The sequence below is a fragment of the Ciconia boyciana genome, chromosome 6 (assembly GCF_034638445.1).
Source record: "Ciconia boyciana chromosome 6, ASM3463844v1, whole genome shotgun sequence".
Lineage (NCBI taxonomy): Eukaryota > Metazoa > Chordata > Aves > Ciconiiformes > Ciconiidae > Ciconia > Ciconia boyciana.
The window spans coordinates 52,120,146-52,133,691 of NC_132939.1; the positions used below are offsets into that span (position 1 = coordinate 52,120,146).

A 13,546-nucleotide genomic window follows, 5' to 3' on the forward strand; every position below is an offset into this window, starting at 1 on the left:
TGCTCTAAAAATGATAAATTAATAACAAAACAGACTAACACTCCTAAAAGGAAGAAAGCAGATTTGTAGGGCACCTACATAATTTCTTTTGTGGGAACTAACAGGTATATAACAAATGATGATGCCAGAATGGCTTTGTCATTAATACAGTAAACTGAGTACCCGGAGATCTGTATTCTCTCTCCACCGCTTTCATGTATGTGTGTGTGTGTGTGTGTGTGTGTGTGTGTGTATGAGCAAACCCATTTACATCAAGCTTTTCAGATATGGCTGTTAACTTAGTATTATACCAGGGTTCCCACTTTGATATTTAGGATCCACTGCAAATAAGCATGCTAGTCTAGCTGCTCTGAACTTGAAAGAAAAAGAGTCAAGCCCAGTTTTCTTAAGCTGAGCATCCAATCATCAGTGGATCCTTTGCAATTTCTTGCAACCTATCTTTAAATGGAAATAACATACCAGCCTTTTTCTTAGGCCACTGGTTTTTTTATAGCTGCATTGATTCCTGCTAGTGTGATGAACACCAATCTATATTCAGCACAGCATACAGAGCATCTGCATCAAACAAGAAACAGTGCCTCATATGAAACACTAAAGATAAAAAGGAAGGTAACAATCTCACTTGAAAAACATCCTGTTCATCCTGTACACTGAAGGAGGTGTGGATCTGATCACAAAGATTGTATTCAGTCCATGCGTAAATAGAACAGGGCAGACCTAAAGTCATATGAAGGTTAATGGCTTGGAACCTGAACAGTATTGCCACCTAAGTTCTGTTAGCAACTGCTGGATGATCCCTTTTCAGCTAGAGCGTGGTAACCATGGTTAGGATATCATGGATGATCAGCAAGAAGCAGCAGTATTCCTATTTATGATAGCAATAGTTGCTATTGATGCATATTGTCATCTTGGCTGGTCACAGAATGAAACCCGCAGCTGTTACTACAAATTACTTTCCCTCATGCTGAATCTAAGCCTCAGCACAAAATTCTGTTCTTAATGCAATTTCATTTGCATGACCTCTCCTAATTTTCTACAGTCAGTAAGAAATGGGTTCTACAAGCAAATATTATGTGAACTCAACTTCAGATGGCAGGGTCCTTGCTGAAAATAGCATGTAAAGTCGGAACTTGCCCTTTGTGCTCTTCTGCCACAACTATGTGCCTTCCCAAAAAGCAGGCACTTGGCATGGTCTGATCTGTAGTTCTGTTTGGGTTCATTCAAAGCACACAAAACAAAACTTGCTCTACGCTCTGTAGCTCTCAATTCTCCCAACATTAGATGTATCTGAATCATTAGAATGAACCCTCTTTGCATGTCATCTTCCCTGATGCCAACTCTTGTTCAAAGGCAAGCCAGACGTCTCTAGCTGAGGCAACCTGCAGGTAGATGTGTGGTAACATCAATGTTCATTTCCAAGCCCTTGTTAATTGTATTGAGCAGCAAATTACATCTTTCTTCTGTGTTCTTACATCTTGAGAGAGATGAGTAACTGACAGAAGCAGTAGCCTGCACCTGAATGACTTAGCTACTGGACATTTCTCCACAGAGTTGCATAAGAAATTTTAAGATACCAACAGAATTTTAGGAACTATTTTTAGGTTCTATTCCTGGTTTTATCATAAGAATGTGAGTTCATGATGAGAGATAAGGCCTGAGAATTAGCATTCCTAGTTCAAGAAACAAGTATGATTGCTTGGTGCACAGAAGACCCCCATGGAAGACTTACAGAGAAAGGCAAAGTCAGCCTATAGCATCTATGTTTTTAAAATGAAAGGGGTTTTAGATATCAGTGGATCCTGTCCTGCTCTCCTCTTCCATACACACTTTGTAAGAAGCTAATTCATGTATCTCATACTCATAGTTTAAATGTTAAGAGACTGATGCAGAAGAGTCATAAGAACATTGGGAAAATGCAAAGCATTTCAGGCATACCAATAGTTTATTCTGGAGGAGTATGTAAAGGAGAAAAACATTAAATACATCTATCCTTTCAGAGCCAGTATTCAGTATCAGTTTAAAGCACCCTTGTCAGTAGGAAGAAAAAAACTGTATTAAAATAAAAGGTGCAAATGCGAAGCAGATTTAAATCTCTAAGCAACATTTAATCTTGATAAGTAATTAAACAATTAATTGAAACACAACTGAAATCCAGTACACAGATATAGATATCAACAAAACCTACATTTTATAAAAAGCAATTATACAAATGTGTGTTTTATGAACAAAGATAAATAATAATGGATTCCTGCTATTCAGTAGAGTTCAATGATATTTTAATTTATAAATAATTATAATAAGACTTCTTATTGTGGCCTGTCTCAGGGACATCCAGTTTTCAAATGAAGAATAAACCATAGACAGAAGAGGAATTAAACTGTCCCTTACTTCTGATTCCTGAATTTTCTGTTCTTGGTTCAAATAGATGAAGGAAAAGTTCAAATTACCCATGAGACAGCGATATCATCACAGTACTCCAGCTGTAAATAAAGCAGCACCACTGAATTTCCTGTCCTTTCACAAAAGATGAGAATAGTCTCTCAAAACACACTAGCTAAGGTCAGGTCACTTCTAATACAACGAATGTCCATAGTTATACAAGCACATGACTTTTCTTTAATAAACCCTGGTGATTTCTATAGCTATATCACATACCTATCATTGTCCCAAGATAGCATTGACACAATGAACACAGAAGGATTCATTAAAGTTGGAGGACATTTGAGTATTATGACCAAATTAAGCACTTTTACTTAAAGTAATGGAAGGGACTAACCACTAGACTACAAAACTTTTGAAAAAAGAATGCAGACAACCTATATTGCACTCAAGCCAAGCAACTTCCACCTTTCATAATATCACACATAAACACTACATGTAACATTTCACACAATGAAACCCATCTTCCACCTAGACTATCTCTCCCAGGATGTCACTGTTACTAAATTACGATTTTTTTTTCTATCAGTGTTAAACAGGACATTTATAATTTGTTCTTCTCCCACAAATTAAGTACATCTGAGGTATAATTCCCCAAATTTATTTTGTCCAACTTTCCACAGAATGAAGTTTCCTCATTTTGGGAGAGAGTGGGTGAAAGAAACAGATAGCTCTAGCAAGCTACTCAAACAGTGTCTTAGCCCTGAGCTATGGGAAAGAAACTAAGCAGTTTCCACACACATTCAAAATTATTCTTTTTCCACACACTATACACAAGTATGCCAGAAGTGATAATTCCTGAAGTATAACATGGAGATTCAAGCACTAGTAATTTTACTGAAACCAACCACTAATGTCCCATAAGCCACTGAATAGCTATCTTGTGATAGATAACACTTCAAGTTCTCAAATGGGGTGTCAGATATATATTTGAATAAATGACATCATGAAGGAAATGCTCCAGAGCTGAAAACCACTCCTTAATACCTTGCAGATATTAATGTCAGAGTCTGAAAGATACCATGTTCTCACTTTCGTGGAGGAGGGCCAGCATATTTAGTCTCCCAAGCTGTGACTGGGCACCCCCAATAACAACAAATGTCATCCATTTGAGTGTGACTGAGAGTTATTTCATGCACTGCAGCCTTTGTGAGAAAACTCCTGAGAAGCCAAACAGGCTCTCCAGGCTTCTGTCAGCCTAATGACAAATACACTTTGATGGCAGAGTCATTTTATTTACAGTGTGTAGCGTGGCTACATACAGGGGACACAGGACACTCATTTGCTGCCCAGTTGGTTGAATTCTTTTTAGATCTAGCATATACAGCTTTAATGACTATAATTAACTCGCAAGTCACCGGTGGCTCACTTCGTGCACAGAAAGGCATATGTACAAATTACTAGCGTAGAGTTGCAACCACATGAAGCCCTGAGAGCAAAAAGCTTTGATGTAGAAAACTTTTGCAGAGTCAAATTTCCACTGACCTTTGGCTCAGACTCACCCAGTCCAACTTCGAGATAGAGAAGGGTTTTAGAAAAATGGGGTATGTGGTACACTACAGAACTATGCACTAGATAGGAATTTGTCTTCGTGGGAAATGAGAGGAGCAAGCTCCTTTTTCATGTCCACACAAATCAGTAGTGGCAACTGCTCAGAGGCAGTGGCAGGAGCAGGAGATTGCGTTCTAGGCCAGCATCTGATCAGCTTTGTTAATGGCCTTCTGTACCTGCTCTTTTATATACACCCCAAGTCTGCAGAAAGGCAATTGCTGGGCTTTTTCCTTTTACAGGTGGCATCAGCCAAATGCGTACAGTACACTTTTTTGGGATAAGCATCAGCATTTGCAATAGAGGCTGGTACCAGATAGCTCAGCAGACAGGTTGGACTCATTCGCATCCAGGAAGGGCACATCACCAGAGCAAACACAGCAGCTCTGAACCAGGCATACATGTGTAAAAGGAATACTGCTCACCTGACTTCAAGGAAACTAAAAAGAGCAGGGATCTTTAAAGGCCAGGAGGCCAGCAGCAGACCCTCAAGGAAACAGAGTAAAAAATAACCTACATTTTGTTTTTCTCTACTGTAGAGGCCTTACAGCAGGGCTCTAAAACACCCTAATTATGTAGCTGGACATTAAATATTCTAAATTAATCTATGCTTCTCAGAAGGTGACATGGAAAAGACTATTTACAAGCCTGTGCTCAAACTGTGCAAAATGACGGAAGGCTAACTAAAGTGCATGGCTGCCCATGCTGATGGCCTATTGTAAAAGTTAATGTTGCTGTTAACTAGAAGAAACATAGAAAAAAGGATATGAAAATTCCTCTATAGTCTCTTCCCATTACTCATCTCAGTATTAGTCTGGGAGGACTGCAACTCAGAGTCCAGGAAAAGACAGCCAGACCTATAGTGGCTCTGTTCGTCAGCTCCTGTTTTACTTGCTCAGTCAACCCAATTCCCCCTCTTTTTCTTCTCATAGGCCATAAGATAATTAATCAGCACTACCAACCGGCCCTACAGCTAGTCCTAAACCACAATCAGGATTCTTTTATATCCCATGTCAGCCAGGGAGTTTACATATGCCTTCAAGGACTTCTGTATTCCCGCAAGTAAAGTTTTCCTATGTAGTTTTACTTGACATGTTCTTTAATGTACCAGTTGCCATGTACTGGCTTCCAAAATCCTGTTATCAGTGTCCCAGAAAGTGGGTAGTAAGGATTAGAAATACACACTGGACTACCCATCTGGCTTCTATGCTGTGTTTGAGAATTACATAAGTGTGCAAGAGTGCCTTTACACATGCCAGAAATAAGTATTCAGATCCAGATTTATTTGGAAGTAATTCTCATAGGCAGATGGTTAGGGTGAGTTGCCTGTTGAACAGGTATGAAACTTCTCCCAGTTTTATATGTCACCTAACTTCAGCTGCAATGGATTACTTCTTTTTCTTTTCCTGAAGGTAGTCTGGTCATAGGCCCTGAATCTAATTCCCAGCTGTTTAACTTTTATGCAGTTACACTGGAGGGGGACTGCCATACAGGGCTCTACAAAGCACACAAAGACAGAGGGACTTTGTGTGTCTTATTCCAGGACTTTAGTAAGTTAGAGAAGTGGAATGTGACTACACACAGAGATTATTATTTGGAGGAAGTAATAGACTGGTTAAAAGGTTCAAATTTGGAGATTTTGATAATCAAGATAAATGAGAGTCTCCATATGAAAAAGCTCAGAACACTCCCCTACACAGGAAGTGAAAGCCAGCATTATCAGTGGAAAAGACTTCAAAGATGATATGCATAGGATGATCTCTGTGCCAATACCAGAGACAGGCCAGGATATAAGCATGCCAAGAAAGCACACCAGCAGCACGCTTGGGGATTTGGCCTCACCTAGTAGCAGCAGCAGGCTGTGACAGACAGAATGTATTTTTACGCCTGCTACTGAGGTAGGACTGGACTTCAGGGATGCAAATAGCATCTGCACCAGGGGACTGGCCTTACTTGAAAAGTAGGACAGGTTGAATCATGTGTAATTTTATGTCTAAGTGCTCTACTCATACATAAATCTGTCAATATTGGATTGAGTCTTCTTTGCAATGTTCCTCCAGGATTGGGACATACTTTTTAGACAGCTGTTTCTGAGAATAAAACAGTGCCACAGTTTAGAGAATTGATGTTCTCTTGGAGGACAAACATAGATATTCTCAGGTCTATATTCATCCTCTGAATAGTGCACGTAGAGAGGCAACACATGAGCAGGGACTTATACATACCGTAACCGCCAGCTTGGGTGGACACACCTTTCTCTGTCCATCTTCACTTTTTCCTACCCTTATACAAACTTGTCTGTCTAGAGCACTTATCAGTGAAATGTTCAATGCACCAAGCGTAGCTTCTGGAATGCAGACAAAACTGCTATGTGATCTGGAAGCAGGAGGAGACTGACAGTGTTTCTATTCTACATGCTGGCAGGTAGGCCATGAAGGTAAATGGTTTGATAAAAGCTAAATTTCCAGAATCACAGCTGCTTTACATTTGGAGCTATATAAAGGAAATAATCAAAGGCTCTTGCTCATATAAGTATTGCTGACAAATTATTATACAGATTCATCTTTCTTTTAACTTTGATCTAAGGTACAGTTCTTTGCTTTATGATTTTAGTTCTGAGTGTTCACATTGCCATGGGTGGATGAATTAGGCTTGCCAGGACAATTCTTTCTGGCTTCATACATTTGAATTAGATGCATACCATCATGTAGAAACTGAAAAAACCTTTCTCATATCTGCAGCCAAAGAGCAAAAACTCCTCGCATGTTACATCTTGAAAAGAAGAAAAAAGAATTTTTGTGTCACTCTCAACACTGTAAAATCTCCTCATTGTAAAAAAGCTGAAGATCCATCTTCATGTAATTGCTACCATAGGACACGTTACTTCAGCTTGATCACTAAGTGCAATGAATACCTTTCCCAACAGCATAACAAAGAAAAATTACTCCAGAACTATATTCCCCTTTCTTTTGCTGAGAAGCTATATGGCAGTATCTAACAAACTCACTTTGGAAGACTGTGACCTTTCTTGTTATAGATGGAATCCTGGTGCTATAAAACTATAGCTGAAGTCCTGTAATATGTGTATTACTGATTAAATATACAGCAATTCTTTTATATGAAAAGCATTCATTTTCCACCACTCCTCCCAAGAGCTATTTGAAATGCTTACTGTTTTTCTTGCTTTCAGGGGCATGCTCCCATGACCAGGGACCAAATACTGGCAGCTCACATGACTCACAATTTATTCCCATTGGTTTCTAGTCACGCAGCCTCATCTCATTTTTTTCTTCTGAAAAGTCATCAGCTTTCATCATGAGGAAGTTCATCCCCCATATAAAGCATACAGCTTCATGCCTCTTTCTGGGCCTCCACTGCTTTCTGCTGGAAAGCCAAGTCACCTTGAAGGTCCATTCTTTTCTCTAGGAAACAGAAGACACTGTTTCCTTGTCAAGCCCTCAGCTGAGCCAGAGCACAGAGTAGTCGATGATATCTATGACTAATTCACTACTTGCTCACCTGAATGCACAGCTCCCAAGTTGACAGAGTCCTTGGAAACCTTAAACCATTGTGTCTGCCCGCAATCACTGCTTCATTGTGTTTCGTTTTGATTCACTACCTCAAAATGAAAATCATTGAAAAGACTGTTATAATCAAACATTCTTAGCATCCTTAGACATTTAATTTACTTTGCAGTCTGGAAGTAGTCACTAAGATATTAAGGCTTAAAATAGGTGTTCACAAAGAAAAAATTACATGTAGCACTAATTCTGAAGTTTTTAAGATGGTAGCATCGGAATCAATAAAATTTAGGAGCTATTGGTCTCCTCTGTTTTCCTGTGCAGATAGATGGTGTGTTTAACTGATGTGGTGGGCTGTTCACAAAAGAAAACTGCCTTTTAAAGACAGCAAGTATAAAACATTCTGGCATTATTTGTGTCCAGTAAACCAACTAACACCAGTTTGGCATTTTAATCTAACAACTTTGGAACTAATGTACTGACCTCAAAATGTGTCTCTACAAACTGAAAGTGCCATTCACATTATGTTCTCTAAAAAAGTAGCAGCCCAGATGTGCTGAATTACCTAACATGGTAACAGCAAGCATTTAAAACATTTAAAAACAGATCATCTCATAAATGTACACAAAAGTGGAGGAACTTCGTTAGTATTTTTAATAAATCTGTAGTTTTTGACCAATGTTCACAATCTCTCCGAACAGCACATCCTGCTCATCGTGCTAAGCCTGACTATAAAACATATGCTGAAGGATTTGCCATTTAAAAGAATTTGTAAACAAAATGGGATAATATTGTACAGCTCAATAGTTACTCAGCCGCAGTTGTACAACTGGCTCAATACTTACTCAGCCACAGTAGTACCAGTGCATAGCAGTATCACAGTAGACGGTGTGACAGAGCAACAAGAAATACTGTTCACTTTTCTGACCAACCTGAGGTATACAGTGAGCCTCCTTGTGCAAGTCTTCTACATGCTTTGTGGGAATGCAGCACATATGGACTCCCACAATGACTTAAAAACAGGGAAGGGACAGAAACTATTGTACTATTTCCTTTCCACCCTTCTTAACTGGGGATGGTATGGGTCCCAGAAAAGGCTTCACTCAGATCGCTGTTTCCCTGTTGTGGTGGGTTGACCCTGGCTGGACGCCAGGTGCCCCCCGAAGCCGCTCTATCACTCCCCTCCTCAGCTGGACAGGGGAGTGAAAATATAATAAAAAGCTCATGGGTCGAGGTAAGGACAGGGAGAGATCACTCACCAATTACTGTCACAGGCAAAACAGACTCGACTTGGGGAAATTAGTTTAATTTATTACTGATCAAATCAGAGTAGGGTAATGACAAATAAACCCTAAATCTTAAAACACCTTCCCCCCACCTCTCCCTTCTTCCCAGGCTCAACTTCACTCCCAATTTCTCTACCTCCTCCCCCGCAGCAGCACAGGGAGATGGGGAATGGGGGTTGCAGTCAGTTCATCACACATTGTCTCTGCCCGTCCTCCCTCAGGGGAGGACTCCTCACACTCTTCCCCTGCTCCAGCGTGGAGTCCCTCCCATGGGAGACAGTCCTCCACGAACTTCTCCAACGTGAGTCCTTCCCATGGGCTGCAGTCCTTCACAAATGGCTCCAGCATGGGTCCCTTCCACGGGGTGGAGTCCTTCAGGAACAGACTGCTCCAGCGTGGGTCCCCCACAAGGTCACAAGTCCTGCCAGGAGCCTGCTCCAGTATGGGGTCCTCCACGAACTGCAGGTGGATATCTGCTCCATCGTTAACCTCCATGGGCTGCAGGGGAACAGCCTGCCTCACCATGGTCTTCAGCAGGGGCTGCAGGGGAATCTCTGCCCTGGTGCCTGGAGCACCTCCTCCCCCTCCTTCTTCACTGACCTTGGTGTCTGCAGAGTTGTTTCTCCCACATATTCTCACTCCTCTCTCTGTCTGCTGTTCCGCAGCAGTTTTTTCCCCCTAAGGGGAAAATCAGAGGCGCTACCACCGTCACTGATGGGCTCAGCCTTGGCCAGCAGCGGGTCCATCTTGGAGCTGGTGGCATTGGCTCTATCGGACACAGGGGAAGCTGCTAGCAGCTTCTCACAGAAGCCACCCCTGTAGCCCTCCCCGTTACCAAAACCTTGCTGCGCAAACCCAATATACCTGTGCACTCTCCATGGGACAACCAAAACCCATCTGTCTATAGCTGCTACTTCAGTTCAAGCCACTTACTCCTATATTAGAATAAGCCATAGTCCTGGGACTGGCACTTCTGTTTCTCCATCTTTCCACCTGACATTGATCTTGCTAGCCTGGGTATCCATTTCATGGATCTTGGACAAACTGATAGTTTAGGCAAGACAGAAGCAATAAAACCAGAATGATCTGTTAAAATGCCAATGACATGATTTTAGCTATCATGTTAGTGTCCATCCATCAGAGATTTTCACATCACAAACTCACTTATTTCTCCAAGCATCCCTAGAGATTTTTTTCTTCCTCTTACTTGGGCTGATGGTTGCAATCAGTATCTTACAATACATACAAAGTAAGAGTAGTGGTATTCCAGCTTTTTTCATCTCTAAATATCTCGGTCTTATCATTTCTCTGTGAGAACTAGTGATCTAAAGGACCTAATGGAGCCTGCAAGACTGAAAACAGTGCTGTTCACAGCAACCTGTACTTTTCTCAACCAGGACTCCCACGGGTCTAAAGGACATTTTACCCAAATAAGGATTAAAGGACTGTATTCTTGTTTAGGCATAATATTCCAATTCAAAATGGCTCTTGATAATAGGACAGCAAATAATAGGGCACAGTTAAAAACAGTGGGGTTATTTGAAATCTGCTGTTCTCAATATTACAGATCAAACTCTGCCTTCAGTCATCAACGTATCAGCCGACGAGAGGCTCTTGCAGGGAGGGGCTCGTCCCAAGAGCGGGGCCGCAGCTCCCTGCCCAGAGGCTCGCTGGCACCGGCCGCAGGACCCCGCGGAGGCCGCCCAGAGCTGCCGCTCGCCCGCCCGCCCGCCTCCCCCGAGGCCTCCCGGCGCGGCGCGCAGGCCCCGCCTCGGCCTGGCGGGGCCTGACGTTTCCGCGGCAGCAGCTCGGCTGCCCGCGCTCCGCCCCGGGCTCCGCTCGGCAGGCAGTGGGCCGGGAGGCGCCGGGGGCCCAGCCGGAGCCGCTGCGGCGGTCACGCCGGCGGGATGGGGCTGGAGCTGGAGCCGCTGTTCCAGGCCTGGAGCTACTTCAGGCGGAGGAAGTTCCGGCAGTGCTCGGATCTCTGCTCGCAGCTGCTGGAGAGGCCGCCCGGCGAGCAGGTAGCGGGGGCCGGGAGCGCCGGCTGGCCGGGGCGGGAGGCGGTGGCGTCGGTCGGCAGCGGGCCGCGTCCCCGCTTCCTCAGCGGCCCGGCCGCCCGGCAGGGCGAGCACCACAGCACTCCCTCTTTACCCGTTGCAGCCGCCGGAGAGGCCCGGTGTGACCCCCGTTAGCGGGCCGGGGAGGGCTGGGGCGCGCCGGGGAGGGCTGGGCCGCGCCGCGAGGAGGAGGGCCGGGCAGCGCCTACTCACCGGCTCCCTAAATCTCTCCTCGGACTGGCGGCGGTGAGTGCGGGGCTGCCGGCTCCTCCTCAGGCAGGGCCTGGTAGCAGCCCTGCCGCCCCAGCCCATCAGGGGAGGGGGTAGTGCAGCAGGTACGTTGTACTGCTGGGAATGAAACCGTGACAGTAGTGGGGTCCCAGGACTCTCCACAACAAGAATTTTAACTCACTCAAGATTTTGCGGAGTTAAAGGAAGAAAAGCTAAGACTGAAAATCAGGTCTGCTTAAGGATGTTACTGTTGATTTTACACAGATGTTCAGATGTTACAGTTGCTGTATGGACTGAACCTCATAAGGTTAAGAGACACCCATTTTAGCTCAGCTTATGTACGAGCATTACCACGGGACAGAAGGTGTTTCCATTCTTCTCTCTGTTCTTTCTTCAGCTGCAAAGTCTCTGGAAATGTTGGGCATGTGTTGTTCAATACCTACGTATTTTCTCACCCTTCTGTAAGAAGGAAGGATTTGAGAATGTTGTTTCTGGATTAACATTTGTGTGCATGTAAACACTTTTACTGCTGTATTTGGAAAACAGTAATTGAATGGACTTTATCTTCATCATAAATACAGTAAATTAGTAAGTCTCTCAAAGCATCCTATAGCTACATATTTTAAGAATCTTGAAGGCAGTTCTTTTCATCATAAAGGAAAAGTCTTTAAAGAAAGCTGCACAGTCACACAATTGTGTAAATGTAAAGCACAGTAATTGTTTAAACTGGTTTAGGAGAGATATTTGAAAGATGCTTTTGTTTATGTTCTATATTATAAGGCACCAACAAGGAGCCATCAGCAGAAAAATTTTTAGTGGAGAAGACGTTCCAAGAAAATTGGTCCTGAACACTAAATGGGAATGAGTATTAGTTCTGTGCAAGTCCTGCATCATTTATGCGTATTTACATTACTGGGTCTTGATACATGTAATCTTTCCATATGGAAGTACAGTACTGGATTTGTGATAGAAACTCTTGAGGCAGTACAGATAATAACAGTAAATAAGAGTCTTAAAGATCACAGTCCTTCTGTTGCTATTCATTTATAAATTTTTAAATTAGTAAAACATTTTCTGATCTATGATCTCAACATGGAAATAAAAAGACAACTGCATTTCTACTGTGTGCTGAAGCTCAAGTAAAAAATTGTTTTGTTATACCTGGCAACTCCAGACTTTTGCTGGGCTTTTCCCAGTAGCACTGGGGAACTTGTTGAAGATATCTGCAACTGACAGAAGTGGGGTAAGGAATAGAAGGTGTACGAGGCTGGGAAAAATATTTAGGAGGAAAATAACAAAACAGCAATGACAGGATGTAGATCCCATTTGGTTTTCCTTCTTTCTTCCAAATACTGATCACACATGCTGCAAACATTTAAGTATATAAATTAAAATGTTTTCTTAGATAAAGCTACACATTCTCCTTAGAGAACCAGGACCTGGTAATGTAATACCAGCAATCTGAGAGTTTTTCCAAATACTATATAAAGTTGGGACAAACAATTGATCGCTTAATTTAATCTTTGAAATGATCACACCAGCCTGTAAGCTTAATCTTCTATAAGAATGAAAGAGTGAAAACATTTAAGATAATTATGCTTGGAGAATGGGATGGGGGATGGGGATATGAATGGTGTCTATACTACATCAAATCACAAGCTCTTAGAAGAGGTCCTATATGAAATCTCTGAATTTTAAGATCAAGTTTAATCAGTGTTTTGAAAAGACTTCCAGGTCATGGTTGCCTGCAAAGGACTGGACTTTATAACTTCAGTATGTTCATTTCAGAACTATATTCCTGTTCACAGTTTTATGTGAAAAAGGTACTCTTCATCAGCAGCATATTTCAAACCTACCTGAAAGTTTAGATGGAAGAGAAATGTCTTTGCTTTCTGTAGAGGCAAACCTGAAATATGGTTAGTTTGGCTCTTGGCCCATATAATCTTCTCGAGGAATCCTTATTAAGAGCTCTTTTTAAGCAGGAATTAATGACTCCTAAAATTATTTAAAAATATACCTACTTTAGCTTGGAAAATATCAATCTTCCTCTTTAACATTTTAAAAGTGCCTGGAACAATGCTTCAGTCTTTCTCTGGAAAGAGATTTCATAGAGCAATGTCTGAGTAAAGCATATAACAAGTTTGCAGACACCAGCAAGTGGATTTTGCTGTATATAAGTACTTTATGTAAGTCAAGTAAAAGTTTAGAGACCTTTTAAAAAAATAAAAAAAATGGAGAGGTGGTTATTAAGTGGCAGTTCAGCTTGTTTCTTCAGAAGGATCATGGAGTGTAATGTACTTCATGGTGTATAATGTAATGGCTACGCAGCTTTCTTCCATCATTCCTCTCTGTTAGTCCAGACAAAGAGCACAGCTCCTGACAGGAGAAGATGTAGCATTATTTATACCACCTGTTTATTTTGGTACAGCAAGTTGGAGAAACGGGAATATCAGTTAAATAACTT

General features: G+C 42.1%; 1 protein-coding gene across 6 annotated transcripts in view; it reads left to right on the forward strand.

The window, feature by feature from the left end:
- The first annotated feature begins 10,523 nt into the window (after positions 1-10,523).
- Positions 10,524-13,546, forward strand: part of TTC8 (tetratricopeptide repeat domain 8) — a 45,171-nt gene continuing 42,148 nt past the window's right edge. The window contains exon 1 of one of the 6 annotated variants that reach the window (XM_072865187.1): positions 10,524-10,815. In XM_072865187.1, the coding sequence (XP_072721288.1) occupies positions 10,702-10,815 (114 nt within the window). In that variant the 5' untranslated portion in view covers positions 10,524-10,701. The remainder of the gene's footprint in view (positions 10,816-13,546) is intronic. The other 5 variants (XM_072865185.1, XM_072865188.1, XM_072865183.1 and 2 more) reach the window with 5 other exon arrangements.